The sequence below is a fragment of the Eucyclogobius newberryi genome, unplaced genomic scaffold (assembly GCF_026437365.1).
Source record: "Eucyclogobius newberryi isolate DKJ021-1_F unplaced genomic scaffold, fEucNew1.0.hap1 SCAF_18, whole genome shotgun sequence".
Lineage (NCBI taxonomy): Eukaryota > Metazoa > Chordata > Actinopteri > Gobiiformes > Gobiidae > Eucyclogobius > Eucyclogobius newberryi.
In genome coordinates, this window is record NW_027315812.1 from 22,399,615 (window position 1) to 22,415,938 (window position 16,324).

General features: G+C 41.4%; 3 protein-coding genes across 14 annotated transcripts in view; 2 read left to right on the top strand and 1 right to left on the bottom strand.

The window, feature by feature from the left end:
* apbb1ip (amyloid beta (A4) precursor protein-binding, family B, member 1 interacting protein) overlaps positions 1-3,392 on the top strand; it is a 34,684-nt gene extending 31,292 nt beyond the window's left edge. The window contains exons 11-14 of the mRNA XM_072451103.1: positions 1,345-1,443; positions 1,539-1,662; positions 1,740-1,801; positions 2,272-3,392. Of these exons, the coding sequence (XP_072307204.1) occupies positions 1,345-1,443; positions 1,539-1,662; positions 1,740-1,801; positions 2,272-2,955 (969 nt within the window). The 3' untranslated portion in view covers positions 2,956-3,392. The remainder of the gene's footprint in view (positions 1-1,344; positions 1,444-1,538; positions 1,663-1,739; positions 1,802-2,271) is intronic.
* Positions 3,393-5,184: 1,792 nt separating this feature from the next.
* On the top strand, positions 5,185-9,907 carry pdss1 (prenyl (decaprenyl) diphosphate synthase, subunit 1). The gene is made up of 11 exons (XM_072451117.1): positions 5,185-5,388; positions 6,515-6,582; positions 6,668-6,794; positions 7,158-7,285; positions 7,722-7,863; positions 7,956-8,067; positions 8,190-8,299; positions 8,398-8,478; positions 8,554-8,667; positions 8,835-8,915; positions 8,984-9,907. The coding sequence occupies exons 1-11, from the start codon at positions 5,239-5,241 to the stop codon at positions 9,122-9,124; spliced, it is 1,254 nt and encodes a 417-aa protein (XP_072307218.1). The 5' UTR covers positions 5,185-5,238; the 3' UTR covers positions 9,125-9,907.
* A 32-nt stretch (positions 9,908-9,939) lies between these two features.
* abi1a (abl-interactor 1a) overlaps positions 9,940-16,324 on the bottom strand; it is a 47,926-nt gene continuing 41,541 nt past the window's right edge. For 4 of the 12 annotated variants that reach the window (XM_072451104.1, XM_072451105.1, XM_072451107.1 and 1 more), the window contains 4 exons: positions 15,825-16,103; positions 14,382-14,468; positions 12,941-13,126; positions 9,940-11,943 (listed from right to left, as the gene is read on the bottom strand). In XM_072451104.1, the coding sequence (XP_072307205.1) occupies positions 11,768-11,943; positions 12,941-13,126; positions 14,382-14,468; positions 15,825-16,103 (728 nt within the window). In that variant the 3' untranslated portion in view covers positions 9,940-11,767. The remainder of the gene's footprint in view (positions 11,944-12,940; positions 13,127-14,381; positions 14,469-15,824; positions 16,104-16,324) is intronic. The other 8 variants (XM_072451106.1, XM_072451109.1, XM_072451110.1 and 5 more) reach the window with 3 other exon arrangements.

A 16,324-nucleotide genomic window follows, 5' to 3' on the forward strand; every position in this document is an offset into this window, starting at 1 on the left:
CCAGGGGGAGACCGGGGGAGACTGGAGGGAGACCAGGGGGAGACCAGGGGGAGACCGGGGGAGACTGGAGGGAGACCAGGGGGAGACCAGGGGGAGACCAGGGGGAGACTAGTGGGAGACTGGAGGGAGACCAGGGGGAGACTAGTGGGAGACTGGAGGGAGACCAGTGGGAGACAGGGGGAGACCAGGGGGAGACCAAGGGGAGACCAGGGGGAGACCAGTGGGAGACTGGAGGGAGACCAGGGGGAGACCAGGGGGAGACCAGGGGGAGACTGGAGGGAGACCAGTGGGAGACCAAGGGGAGACCAGGGGGAGACCAGTGGGAGACAGGGGGAGACCAAGGGGAGACCAGGGGGAGACCAGAGGGAGACTGGAGGGAGACCAGGGGGAGACCAGGGGGAGACCAGGGGGAGACTGGAGGGAGACCAGTGGGAGACAGGGGGAGACCAGGGGGAGACCAGGGGGAGACCAGGGGGAGACCAGGGGGAGACCAGGGGGAGACTGGAGGGAGACCAGTGGGAGACCAAGGGGAGACCAGGGGGAGACCAGTGGGAGACAGGGGGAGACCAGGGGGAGACCAGGGGGAGACCAGGGGGAGACTGGAGGGAGACCAGTGGGAGACCAAGGGGAGACCAGGGGGAGACCAGTGGGAGACAGGGGGAGACCAGGGGGAGACCAAGGGGAGACCAGGGGGAGACAAGGGGGAGACAAGGGGGAGACAAGGGGGAGACCAAAGGGGAAGCAGGTGCTAAGATGACTTCCAACTTCTTCCAACCTTCAGACCATGAATGACTTAAGCCTCTAGAGGTGATGCCATGTGAAAAAGAGCTGTGGATTCAGTCCAATTAGACTTTACGACCCGACAAAACTGCCTCCATTTACAGACAAACTATTCAGCTTCATCGTAGTAGCTCTAACTGCAGAAGAATCACCTGAGGGAGGTCTATAATAGCTACTCATTATCAACAACCTTAAACTGATGCCCTTCGAAGAGCTGAGTGCAGTGACACGCTGCCCCCTGGTGGTAATTGATAGAATAATTATTATGAAACCTTGAAATACAAAGTCACATGGATGTCAAGATTATTTGATTTTCAAAGCAAAATTAAGACTTTTTAACTCTATCTGTTGTCTATGACTTTTTATCTGGCTGTTTATGTCAAAGTTCCATTGTAAAAAGCTGGTCACAAACTTGAGGAATGTGTTAGACAATGGGTTTAAGTGAATAACAAAGTAAATAAAGTAAATATTTTTTTCCCATCACAATTATTGTAACCAAAACTTGATACCATGATCTCATTTCTAGTCATATAGCTGGTCTAAATCAAGTATTTGTCTTTACAGCATCCCCAGATACAAAAGGAGTCCCAGTACATCAAGTATATGTGTTGTGACGACAAGAGGACAATGAAGCTGTGGGTGACTGCAATACGTATAGCAAAGGTATATATAAATAATCACATGTAAAATGAATTAAATTACTTTAAAATGCCAAAACTACTTTCTAAAAATGACAACGTGACTGATTTTTTGTCCAGTACGGTGCGGCTCTGCATGAAAACTTCAAAACCTCTGAGAAGAAGGCTGCAGTCAGTGCCATGTTCTCCAAAAACAGCACTCCATCGAGCTCCAGCCAGTCCACACCATCTCCAACTATTAAAGGTACAGACGAACTATCGCAATATCACTTTTACCACACTTTTATCACAGAAGTGTTGACATTTCTTTTAATTTTACAGCTAAATCTACAAGCCAGGCTAACGGGCACGCGCCTCAACCCTCATCAGGGCTTATCACTCAGGTACAGACCAATATACTGCTCTATCAGTGTTTTAATAGGCTTCAAATGACGTCACGATATTCTAAAATGCCTACAGTTTAATATAAAGCTGGATTTTGGCATTTAACTGTCAAAATAGAAAGATAAATAGATGTTTTGACATGAAACACAAACCTAATAATATAATAATCCAGTTCATCAGTAAAGGAAACTGAATTCTGTCAACTGGGAAAAGGTTTTAAGAGTAGAGAGGATTTGCCACTCATCCAAGTAACTTCTTCAGTTTTGTTATAAGGCAGTGACATACCAGTTACCTGTCAGAGGAATTCAATATTATTTTACTATGGAAACTACCTGGACAAATGAGAGACAATCCGACTACACAGACAATCCGATTCAACAATTGTGAATTTTCTACTTGGATAAAACAGTAAATCTTATGTATTGTAATTTATTCAAACCTTCATATTGTCTTGTTTCTATTGTCCCAGGACCATGAACATATCCCACCTCCCCCTCTTCCTCCACCCTCTGGTCACACTTTCCCTCTCCCTCCACCTGTCCCTGGCTCCTCTGCTCCACCACCACCTCCTCCTCTGGCCGCCAAGAACTCATTTAAACTACCGCCAAAGCAGCACCACCAGCCAACAACCCGATTCCCTCCACCTCCCTCCATGGACTCCCTGCCTCCTCCACCACCTCCGCCACCCGAAGACTCTTCAGAGGCCCCTCCTGACTTCCTACCACCTCCTCCACCTGCTTCCAGTTTCCCCCCACCTCCTCCGCCGAGCTCCATGACCCTCCCGCCTCCACCGCTAAGCTCCATGCCTCTCCCGCCTCCTCCGGCAGCTTTCGACCTACCACCTCCACCACCGGACCCATCCTTCTTACCTCCACCTCCGCCCCCGCAGGCCTTCACAGGGTCTGGGGGACCGCCGCCGCCGCCTCCTCCTCCTCCTCCTCCACCATCAGCAGCAGCCTCACTAGGAGGTATGAAACTAGCAGTTCGTTCCTCTGGGTCCCTGAAGAAGCCTCCACCCGCTCCACCAAAGAGGACAACGCCATCGCTCCACGGGGCTGGTGGTGGAGGAGGAGGAGGAGGAGGAGGAGGAGGAGATGGGGACTTAATGTCAGAACTGATGCTCGCCATGAGGAAAAAACGAGGCAACGTTTAACCTAAGAATAAAGATAATGAATGCAATTAGAGGAACTGTGTCCATGGAAAGGACCTGTGATGTGGGGGTCTAAGCCTTGGAATGATATTATATACAGAGGTGGCTATTGTGTATTTGTTTTAAGGCTTTTAAAAGTAAGTATACTGTAACTTCAGAAAATACTGGCCATCAGATTGACCTAGAAGAAGTACACATCCCAAGAATTACTCAAAAAGTTTGGTTAAAAAGCGAAGTGGTGATAATAGCAAACAGAAATATGTTTTAGTATTGATGTGATCATGTGCTTGTTGACTCAACTTGTCCAAAAGTTACTCAAGTAAAAGTAACTGATAAATGATTTACCCACCTCTGACAAACCAGTATAGTATACAAATACATTCAATTGTTTCTTGTATTAATAAAGGTCTTGAGCTACTGAACTGTTTTTATTGAACGTGATAGAATGTCACTTTTGTTTCTGGCACAACTTCACTTCAGTAAATAATGTGTAATAAAGTGTATAATATTTAATAAAAACAAATTTGTCATATTTGACCCTTTATGACATTTCCTTATTTTACTATTTCCATGCCCTCTTATTCTTCCCGAGAAATATCAGCCCTTCAGAAATAAAGAAAACACATTTGTTTCTGTACACATTCATTCCTCTTCACTAAAGCTATAGCTATTGCACAAGAGTGTAAGTATTTTTTGTCAGCATGGAGCATGTTTCAATGATCATGGCATTTATATGTAACTCCCCTGACCTTAACCTTGTGACAGTCGTCTCTCTGCACAGCCCGCCTCTGCAGTCTCTTGTGTAACCAAAGATGACAGAACATTAAATGGTGCAGCTGCTCCCTCCAGTGGTGGAAATGATGATCTCTGTGCTCATGTAACTTTTTCATAGGATTTTAGGGCATACTTCTAAAAACAGGTGAAAATGACTGGCATTGCCCCCTGAAAACACAGCGGCAAATTAGTCAAAAAATGGCCGTGCAGGGCAGTGCTATAATCAGGCTGTTGTTGAGACACAAAAGGGGAAAGTTAAGACTACTAAAGTTAGGAGCATCTGTTTTTGAGGGGATATGCTATATACAGGTGGTTGTATTGTAAAAAGTATGGCCAGTAAACAGGATTTCTATGAACACTAAACCTAATATTAACCATAAACAGCATAAAGTATTTTACCTTTAACAGGCCTACATGTTAACTCTAACCCTGTATTTCAGTTTTAGACATTGTAATTTAATATAACCATCAGACTAGTTGATTATATATATTTTGTTTTAGTTTCATTGGCTCTTTCATGAAAAAATGTCAACAAAAAGCTCACAAAGAATCCATATCATTTTCTCAATATGTACTACATTTATTAGATAATACCAGAAATATTTATATTACCTATTCATCACTTTGGCTCTAATTTTAACACAACAATAATAGTCAATGCAACACCTCAAGCTGTGATATTAATAGCTAGAAATTTGTACCAAAATAGGGTTCATCCAAAAGTTCGATCACTTAGGCTGAATGATCACCATCTTTCTGACTCTAAATGATCCAATTGAGCTTTTCAACATGGAACTTTATCCACTTTCATCTTCTCAAAATGCAATTTTTAAAAAACTTTTTCTGCAAGAAAGAAATTTAAGATTTTTCAAATGTCCAATTGCACCAAAACAAGAGATTCATTTTGAGATTCTTATTATGCAAACTATTTGGTTTGGAGAGTAACAACTGATCCTTCTGTAACGAATGTATTGAAACTACTTTCTGAGATGATTGATCACTGGTTATCTCAATATATATATATATATATATATATATATATATATATATATATATATATATATATATATATATATATATATATAGTAGACATTTAGAAACTATTTAATTTAGATTCATCATCAATATCACTTTGTATGATCTATTTTATAAATATAAAAAAGTGACATTATGTAATGTAAAAGAAAGTAAGAACTAAGTTTTTGTACATGTTGCATGAATTTCTGAATTCTATACTATTCTGCTGCTGTTATTTTCCCCCGCTGGCGTCTTATTATATATGGGGAAGATTTCTATGTAAAGATGTCACTGCACAGAATAAATAGCTGTTTATCCATGTGTTTATCTCATGGATGTATTATATTATCGGTTTATCTTTCTAATAGATCCATGGTTGACCTTCGGGGTCAGAAACAGGTTGCGCTCATCCGCCTACGTCATCACCCAGCGACCGCAGCTTCTCTTCCTGTTTCATAAAGTTAGCAAAGCGATGCACGCCCGCCGCGGCTGATCATGGCGGGGCCGTGGAAGAATGTGCTCAGGACATGGGGCTGTACGGCCGTGACTGTGTCTGAAATCCTGCGGCTCCATCACTGCAGGCCCCTGTCCTCCACCGCGGTGCATTTAGCCCGGGCGTCCTGGAGTTGTGCACCGGGAAACAAGGTGAGTGTGTGCGGACAGGAAGCCGGGACAGGAGCGCTGCAGTCAGACCCAGGAAGGTCACGCTGTTCAGCTGTCACTCTGCGGTTATAAATGAATCACACCAGGATCTACCGTGGCATGAGTGTTGTGTTGTTTACTTCTAACAGCATTTTGTAATAAGTAAGTTAATGGCTAATATTACATGTTAGATTCGACATTGTGGTGGGATGTTCTTACAGTGGAGAAAGGTCAAGAATCCATCTGATCTTAAAATGTGACACTTTTAAATTAAAATTGGACCTTTAATTCATTTATACAAATATGCTTTCATTCAATATTTAATTCATTAAGTCATTCATTGTGCCCTTAGGTAGTTATATCAGAAAAAGTCCAAAGGTTTCTGATTTACAATTGATTTATACCATCAGAAAGGTCATGGTAACCAAAGTGTAATACTTTTAGAATAAGTAAATCATCCCAAAATACAAGGGAGATATTCAGGTTTTTAATTGGTCATATTGAGGCAAAAGTGTTCACACATTTAAACCAAAAAGCTGTGACCTGCTGGTAGTGGTCAGAGCTGCTGCTGTGCAGGGGAGCGGTCACCTGTGTGTATACAACCACCACAAGATGGCTAAAGCTGTATGCATCTAACCCCATATTATTTTCTGATAGCGGGTAGAAGATGCCTCCACTAGACATGAAATATTGTGGCAGCTACAAACATACTTCGCATTTATTGATTTTAATGAGGTTTGTTACATTAGATCACAAATCTTCTGTAGTTTGAGGCGGTCAAATGATCTCACCTGTATCAAACGCAGTATCTGTGGCACGCTGGTCACAGGCGGGCCTGCACAGGACTGGGTTAGAGTGGCGCCTCTAGTGGATTTTGATGTACCTACTTAGGCAAGCACAGCTTTACGTCTCTACTTCTAATTTGTAAATGTATAACTTGCACACAAAAGTACTAACTCAAAAACTGTTATTAGTGGAAACGTTTTCACCTTTAGTTTAATCATGTATTCAAAATATATATTAAAAAGTGTAAATGTTAATTTTGAATAATTTAATCATATTACATAACATGTAATTTTCTTTACCCTGGTTTCAGTATTTGCTTATTCTTTTGTATCATCTTCTTTAGGTACAACCATCTGTATTGCAGCCGTCAACACCAATAACCTTACAAAGGTTTACTATATTCCCCTTCCGGTGAGTTTATCTATTCAATTACATTTTGGACATTGGCCTTTGTTGCTCTAATTATGTTTGATTATTATTGTCATTTTATTTCCAGGCATAAACCAAAATTCCTCTATCCTACGCTTCAGTGCTGTAGACCGATACACAGTGATGCAAAGCCTAAAGACCCCTTCTCTTTGGCCCAGAGAGACTTAACAAGTTTATATGATGACATCAAAAAGGTATCTCTTTGATTCGGCACAATTATCAAATTGCAAATATTGCAATTATTTAGGCATTGTTCACACCTCTAAAAGTCTCTCGTATGTCAATCCTCCTGGAGCTGTACAACATGCACTCTAAACAGAATCCTACTCAGAAAAATTGCAATTTGATTTAGTTTTTTGTCCAAACATGCCGCCCTACATGACCGTAGTGTTGATTAACCACATAATTCAATTACACGAATAGTACTAGTCTACCATGCATGTATTTTTATGGCTGGTAAAATGATCTGAAAGTTATTTACTGTGCTAGTACCGGCCTAAATATACACGTCTTACATTTTTGCCTTCACTAGTATGTCATTGTAATTGATGTTCCAGGAGCTGTTTGTGGGGACAGAGCTCAAGTCTCTGTGTGACTACTACTTTGATGGCCAAGGCAAAGCCATCAGACCAATGATAGTTGTCCTGATGGCACGTGCAATGAACATTCACAACAACAAAAAGGGGTAAGCTGTGGATGAACATATTTAAAGGGTAACTGGTTATGCAAAAGAAACTAGTGCTAGCGCACTCACCTTACAGTGAGAAGGTTCTGGGTAACCCGGCTACCCGGGGGTCTTCAAGCTTTCTCCCCATGTCTGAGTGGGTTTCCGTCTGGGCACTCCGGTTTCCCCCTCAACCCAAAACAATAGGTATAATCCTCCAGCTAAGGTTCTGACCAAGCCTAGTTCAAGACCTGGAGGAAAGGTCTGTTCCTGGTGTCGGGTGTCCTCTGCCCCTGACAGTTTGACCCAGTGACATTAGCCCAACACTGTAGCGTAAACCTAAACTTAAACACAATAAACATGCATATTTTACCACTAGTAGTCTATTGAAGGCAGTGCACAATGTATTATAATCCAGCAAAGTAAAAAAAAGTGTTGAACGCTGGTTTCCTTGTAGAGACCTGCTCCCAGGACAGAGGGCTATCGCCATGATCTCTGAGATGATCCACACTGCCAGCCTGGTGCACGACGACGTCATCGATGGATCAGACAAGCGCAGGGGCAAACGGACCATACATGACGTGTGGGGTGAAAGAAAGGTGCCGAGTTACAGACGCCAGTTCTATAGTTCACCTTTGTGTATTTTCAATGAAGGCTTGAATGTTTAATTTGTGTTTGTTCTTCTCATCAGGCAATCTTGGCTGGTGATTTTATTCTTTCAGTCGCTTCCATGGCTCTGGCTCGAATTGGTAACATCTCAGTGGTGAAAGTACTCTCTCAGGTCATAGAGGATCTTGTTCGAGGTAAAAAAAAAAAAAAAAAACGATGTTGAATTGATTTTAAAACCTCATGTTCAGTTACGCTTTGCATACATGATGGATTCTTCATATTGACCTCGTAATACCATTTTGCATTTCCATAAAAGGCGAGTTTATGCAGCTGGGCTCAAAGGAAAGTGAGAATGAGAGATTCAAACACTACCTCGAAAAAACCTTCAAGAAGACGGCCAGCCTCCTCGCCAACAGTTGTAAAGCAGTATGTACGTTCTGTCTTTGCATGAATACCCACAGATGGAGAGAAACCTCCATTTATTTAGTTTCTATATTTTATTCAGTTTTGTGTTTTTTTTTCAGGTCTCAATCCTTGTTAGCCCTGATCCAGAAGTTCATGAAATTGCTTTCCAGTATGGAAGAAATGTTGGAATAGCTTTTCAGGTAAATACTTATTATTAGTCAGATATATGGGTGTGAGGCTCATTATCAACAGAAACAATGTCTTCCACGATGCAGCTGGTGGACGATGTCTTGGACTTCACATCAGGAGCCAGTATGTTGGGAAAGCCCACAGCTGCAGACCTCAAACTGGGCCTGGCCACTGGACCAGTGCTGTTTGCATGCCAACAGGTGAGATATAAAAGTGAAGTCTCATAGAGCCACACACTTTATATACGAGTGAAGATGAGTGGTTTGCTTGGATTTGTACAGTTTTCCGTTGAATACTGATTATACACTGAACATTTAACTAGAATAGAAACATGCAATTTTTATTTTCTTTTTTTCTCTTTGGGCAGTTTCCTGAGCTTCATGCAATGATCATGAGGCGTTTCAGCTCCAAAGGAGATGTAGATCAAGCCTGGCAGTACGTTCTTCAGGTATGACGAGTGACCGCATTAACTGATTTATAATATGTAATACTCACCGTCTCTATTCTCGTCTCCAGAGTGACGGCGTGGAGCAGACCAGGTTCCTGGCCCAGCGTTACTGCGAGGAGGCCATCAGACAGATCAGCCTGCTGCAGCCCTCAGCGGAGAGAGACGCCCTGATCCGACTCACTGAGATTGTGCTTTCCAGAGACAAATGAACCTGCACTCACTGCCAGGCTTCACTTCAGGCAGCTACCAGAGCCCCACAGCCTGGGCTCAGTGCACCTCGGGCTGGTCCAGGACGAGAGGAGAACCCTTCAGGCCCGTGTACCATGCCAAGTCAGAGTGGTGTGTGACTATCTGTTGAGGGTTCTTTGGACTGACTTGCTTTGAGCCTTCTGTACATAGAGGGAAATTCACTTGCATTTCAAGTGGACTAAATAACAATTGAATTTGTACATTCTCAATTAATGTATGGCACTGCAGCCCAAAACCTATTACAGTACTGTATCCACTTGGCCTCTTTGCTTTGAACTAGCCAGTTTAAGTAAATGCTGTGCTAGTTTCAAGCAGGTCAGTGTCGCTTTAGGGGTGGGCGAGACACCAAAAGATTATGTCTTTGGAGCTGGACCGCAATGTTTTATCGTGAGTCTTGTAAACGTGTATTTAACGAGTCATCTGCCTTTTCTGAAAGTTCACACTTTATGGCAAAAAAGTGTCTTTGTTTAAGCACAGCATTCAAGACAAAGTTGGGGAATCACAATATGTCAGTTTGATCAAATCCTGCAGCGTCACAGAAATGAGATCACTATTCACTTTCTCACACTGCATCTTCATCTTCATCTTGAGTCTTCATCTGTTGGATCGATGTTGATCTCCGTCCACATCACAAAGGCCAAACTCTACATATGGAGAGGTTTACTCTGCCTTGCTAAGTGCTCTGGAACAGCAACGGCCTTAACATCCACTACAACTGTACTCTCAATAAATTTGTTTTTTAACTCCGTCTCGATCCTTTCAAACAGACACAGGCTGTACATAGAATTGTTTATTATAAAAGACTGTACATTAAATTTTCAATCAACACATTGTATATACAAAATGAAGGGCTGAAAGATAACTTTGTTCCACCTTTTTCATTGGTTTTAATAGCATACTGGGCAAAAGCAATAAAATGAAGAAGCAGCGATGAACATTATGGGACGCCATGTCAGTAACTGCTAGCACCTGAGAGACAATGGAAGGTTGAAAATTGATTGTAAAAGTTAATCACATCCACTGCATTCCATCAATTGTAGTTAAGAATTATCATCGGCGCATTTGAAACGAGCTCTACAAATTAAATTGGTTTGGACTGAGTTACCAGGCACCAGCTTCAGTGTAAAGACCCCCGCACACCCCCTGCTGTGAAGAATGATCCAAGAAGAAACTTGCTCTAGTCTAGGGCCTCATTTTGGATCACTTTAGTTTATAACTTTTCGCAGGCTTTAGCAGACTTTCATTTAGTAGGTGAAATTATACTGAATAGAATAACAATTTATTTTATTTCAACTTGAATCGTCCCATCTAGAGAACCTGGGCAGAATTGGTCAAACTACTAATAGAAAATGTATAGTATGCGAATTAAAAACAAAACAAAAACGGCTCTAAATTGATGCATAAGTATTATCCGTTGCATTTAGGCTTTTAACTTCCAACAACCAGCTAAGAATAAGCGATAAAAGGCCAATGAATGAAATCACTCCTTCAAAATACAGTGATGTGACAATCATATAATGCTAACCTAAATGGAATGTGTGATGTTTAAAAAAAAAAAAAAAGGTTTGAAATGAAATAATTTAGAAAAAAAGATATGGGTTTTTTCAGCACCTTAAAACTGTGAATTGGAACAAAAATAATGGCAACAAATTCAGATAATATCTCTATATAATTTTGCATGCTTTACCAACAAGATTCTCAACAGCCTTTGTGTAGTTATCGATCTGTATTAAAGTTGCATTACGTAACTTTTTTGATTTGCCAACCACTTGTTACATAGAGTAGCTTTAAGTTCCATTTGGAGCCTGGAGAAAACGATTCGACTGTATACTGGACATTCACTGCGTTGACATTGAGTAACCTCCAGCGGTTATTTACAAAGTACAAACATCTGAAGGTGCTGAAGTCTTATTTATTCAATACTGTTGTTCACAATCACCTTCAGCAATGTGACCATCAGTTGTGCAGTCAAATACTTTAGTAGCTTTTGTTGTTTTTTTACATATTCCCTACATAACTGTCCCCCCCATTTGCCCGTAGAACACCAAAATAAACTAAATAGAGATTTAATTCGAGAAAGAACATTCGGTCATATAAACAGGAGATCTTGTCGTTAGTTTTTCTAAGTTAGCGCTGCAAGAATGAAACATCTACTGGAGTAAAGTTGACTTGATCCAGAAATGTAATTGTGATTTTAATCATTGATAACATTTTTATGGAATAATTATTTTGGTTTTCAAGACATTTTTCAAGCTACAATTTATAAACTATTGATAAAATGTGTGAAAATAAGCAGAACAATGTGTTCACACCTTTTGTCCTGCTTTGGTTCTCTTCTAGTCCTGGTTCTGTCCTGGTTCTGTCCTGGTTCTGTCCTGGTTCTGTCCTGGTTCTGTCCTGGTTTCTAGTCCAGTCCCCGTTTTGATGTGGTGTATGGAAGTATAAAGGTTGCTCGTTCTAACCTTGTCAAATGACTCAAATCACAAATTGTTTTCTTCAGTTCAAGTCATTTTTGAAACTCGAGTAGATGTTCCTCTCGTGAGCGGTGAATGTGGCGTCGGTTGTTCTAGATGTAGATGATGTGACGGTGTGAGCAGTTCCCTTCAGTCTGCGTAGTGCATGATGCTCTCCACGTAGTTGCCGGGGAAGAGGCCCGTGACGCCGCCGCTCACGCCCTCGTACCAGCCGTCGTCGTTCTTCCTCACCACGTAAATGATGGCGCCCTCCATGAAGCTCAGCTCGTCATCTTTGTCTTGAGCATAGTCATATATGGCCACCACTGGGAAGGGATAAAAGGGTTGGATTATTAGAGAAAACATCTAGGGCCAAGTACGGGTATGCCCTGTGCACTGTTTAATTTACTAAATTCAGGCAAAAGCTCTTAAAAGGATAAAGATCTCACACAAAAACTACTCGCAGAGAAGAACTTGTGAAAAGCAAAACGGCAGATTCAAATGTCCAGTCACTATCACAATTCAGGCAAATCTGAAGGGTTGGACTGATTAGACCATTAATGATAGCACAATATTCAACATCATCATCTTCAATATTTCTAATTCAGTTTTGGGCTTTGTGAGGATCAAAACTGAACTGTCTTTGTCTAATCTTAGCTTCTTGCAGTATGAATGTAGCATCAATACAAAAAATGTATAGCTATAAATCAAAAATATTATATACCCTACTGTGATTATTATTATTATTATGTGCATCAAAAAGGCAGACATTATTTAAAGCAAAAATGTTTTAAAAAAAAAGAAAAAAAGTAAATTAATACATTTCATTTAGTTTTTTTCCTCCATATATTATACCGTAAAAGCATCCCTTTGCGCCAAAATCAGACTGCTGCACACTGTCTGCATCTATAGACTGAGCTTTGGGGCCCGTCCCAGTTTCACTTCGCCGCCTGAAAAAAAGCCACTCTAAAGCCGTGGCACCCGCCTGAAAATCCATGCATGCAAATATTAACAATGTGCCAAACGGTTTGAAAGCTAGGAACTTATTAAATATATTTAAATACCTACTTCCTCCTTTTGTGGTGTGAAAATTAGGTACCACAGCTTTAAATAACAAATACTTATTGCTGTTAAATGCCATTGACCAGTCCACCAGAACACATCTTGTAGTTAAATATTTAATTCAACTGATGCGTATAGTGAATAATGCAAACATGTTATCCAACAGCCAGTTTGAACTACTACTACTATGGCCGGTCCATTTTCCCTGGGCTTGGAGTAAGCCTGTGTAAATTATGCAGTGGGGTCTTTTCTAGAGCAAACCTTTCTCGATGTAGTTCTTGGGCGCCCACTGTGGATCCCCGTCGGCGTAGGGGTCGCTGTAGTGCACCACGGCGGCGTCCTCTTCCTCATAGTCCACTGGAGGAGGAGGCGGAGGGGGCGGAGACTCGTCAAACATGGGCAAATCGTCAGGAGGAGGCGGGGGAGGCGGGGTCGGGGTATCTGCGACTAACGGAGAAGAGATATTAAAGGAGGTTTGCGGAACAAAAACTAATATCTACTCGAGCTAAAACGACTTGAATCCAGAATATGAACGTGGATTTAAGAAAAACTGATGCAGGTATTAGATATTTTTTGCAGCATATCAGGCTTTTGTGAGATATATTATTAGAACAATTACAGAATTATGACAACAATAAGAGCTTACAAGTATAAAGGTCGTCAAAATTAGGGCTGAAAGAATTGATTATTCGAAACTATTTGATCATGGAGATAATAGTCAACTAGTTTAATTGAATAATTGTTATCAGGACTATGCACAGACATAAAAACAAGTGCTAGTTTTATGAGAATTACATGAAATTGATAAAAAAAAAACTAAATATACATGTTTTGTGTGAGAGAAAAATAGCATGACTTTAGTTTTAACTGTATCAGATCTGGATTTAAAACAAAATAATCTGTACACAGGCTGTCCATTAATTGAAAGAATAGTCCCTAGATTAATTGAATAGGAAAATAATCATTAGTTGCAGCCCAAAATCTAGAGTTCTTTTCTGAATTCAAATCGTTTCATCTCGATAGATATGACATTCCTTTTTGCAGTGCATTCTTACTTGATAACAAAGTCAGGCACTACTGTGAGTGTTACTGGATTAAAATGAAGAATGGGTTAGCATTTTTATTCTTCAAAACACTTCCACACTACAGCGGTCGGTCATGCTTTTAGTGAGCTTTTTGAGTGAGTTAGTGAGGTTTTGACAAATGACAAATGTGAATTGAATATCTTCACTACATTTCTAATTAGTGCATACGTTCTTCAATTGTGAGTTAACCACATCAAATTCACGCATAAATCTGTTCATATCAAGGGACCATGATAATAACTTAATTTTTATAGATTTTGACACTTGTGTGGTAAAACAAGATAAACAATGAAGGATTAAACTGCAGTGAGGCTTTGTCACCAGCGGAGGGGAACACAGCAAGTTTAATACTCCCGCTATAACCTATTCATTCTCAGTATATGATCAACAATATCACATCAAACTTAATTAATCGAGTATAATGTGTTAACCTTAAACAGATCGCACTCAACTATTATAACTATGATGCACTCTTATTGTTTAAAAAGTCCATTGTTGCTAGAAGAGTAGTTATTTTGGTTTTGAATGGACAGAGGGAAGCAGCCGGTGGAGCACAAAAAGCATGCGGAAGGTCGAGAGGAAAGAGGTGGTGCATTAAATGTGACCACTTCACTTACTGCTCTCCTGCATCCTGGCCACAAAGCCAGTCAGAGGTATCTGTGGAGTCAGCTGGGGCATGGGGGGTGGAGGGGGGGCCATGGGCACTGCAAGCCACAGAAGAAAAGCCAGAGGAAGAGAGACAAGAGAAGGAGAAGTATGTGACTCAGATATACAGGTTTGCAAAGTGCGGTGCGGTTTGTGACTTTGGTGACACGGCCGGGGTTGAAAAGTCCAGTGAGGTTTGTGACACTGGGTTTGGGGTCACCGAGGCTCAAACCAGGATTATGGATGAATTCTGTCAATCAAGTAGTTCTTAGCGGTGATTGTTACAAGTGTAGAGAGAAATGTACAGAAAGTAGAAAGGCATAGGGCTAGTGCACGGTGAAATTCAAAATTGAATAGATATAAAAGGAAAAAAAAGTGTCGTCACCACTATTACTAGGGTGCGTTCACATACTGTAGAAACAATTTAAGTATTTAATGAAAGCATGTGTGAATTTAACAAAGCCACACAAAGCATTCTGATTCACTTGTCCACAGAAGTAAAAGTAACTGATACAAAATGAACAATAATAAGCTAATATTAGTATTAACAGTGCCATTTGTAGCAATAATTGTGGTAGTAAAAGTGGTAATAGCATGAATAATAGCAGTAGGTACGAGGTAGTAATAGTACTGTATTACCACTGTATGAACCCGGCCTCTTCAACTTACGGCCCGCGGACCAGATCAGGCACTTCAAACAATCGGATCTGGCCAGCAGCCCATCTTCCAATGTTTTATCTAGGTTTAGTCCTGGTTTAGACCTGGTTTAGTCCTGGTTTGGACCTGGTTTGGACCTGGTTTGGACCTGGTTTGGACCTGGTTTGGACCTGGTTTGGACCTGGTTTGGACCTGGTTTGGACCTGGTTTGGACCTGGTTTGGACCTGGTTTGGACCTGGTTTAATACTGGTTAATACCCAGTTTAGTTTAATTCCGGCATAGTCCTGATTCAGACTAGTTTGGGACTAGTCTAGTCTGAAGGGAAATGTTGGTAAAGCCTTTTGTATTTAATTTTTCACTCAAATCTAATAAAGCAGTCGTTATATTATCATTATTAAAACAGACTAGGTTTTGGGGACATTTTGTGCAACGCCAAAACGAGTCAAAAGTGGTGGTGTGTTGTGCCATGGCCCTCAGGATCAAAATGAAATACTGTAGCTGTAGTGATGGAAACATCAATGTACCAGCACTTTTATTTTGCGACTGGACACACATTACGGTACTTAACTGGAACTGAACCTGGAACTTACCCTGAAATAGACCACGACTAAATCATAACTAGAACAGGAGTCTGCATCAGGACTAAACCCGGATTAAACTATGGAATAGGACCAAACCAGGACTATTGTGAATAATTCATAATAATGGTACTCTTTCCAAGCATTTACACTTTTGACTGGACTCAGAATGTCCTTACTTGAGTTCTGGCCGTAACCAGGAGTGCCCCCGTTAACATGAGGCAGCTGTATCTGCTGTATCTGCAGGATCTGCTGCTGCTGCTGCTGCTGCTGCTGCTGCTGCTGCTGCTGTTGTTGTAAGGAGAACTGCGAGGTGACGGAGGGCGCGCGGCGGTACGTGCCCGTGGCCGACACCATGGATATGGACGAGTTGGAAGGGTTGTGGCGCGAGATCTGCCGCGACATGGTTCCAAACTGGGACATGGGAGCGGGACCAAGACCAGGCCCGGGAGCCACTGCTGCAGAAGCCCAGAGAGAGGGCACAGACAGGGGGCAACAAGAGGGTGAAAAACATGGAGAGGTTAGCGAGCCAGAAGAGCACCCAAATCATCAAAGTCACTGAGCTTTTTTAATTGATTATAATCCCGTTGCAAAAAGAGGAAGCAATGAAGTTATTTGAAGCAGTGTCAAGCTCAAGGTCGTCCAAAAAGCAGGTATTTGAGGGTTTATATTTTAGGGC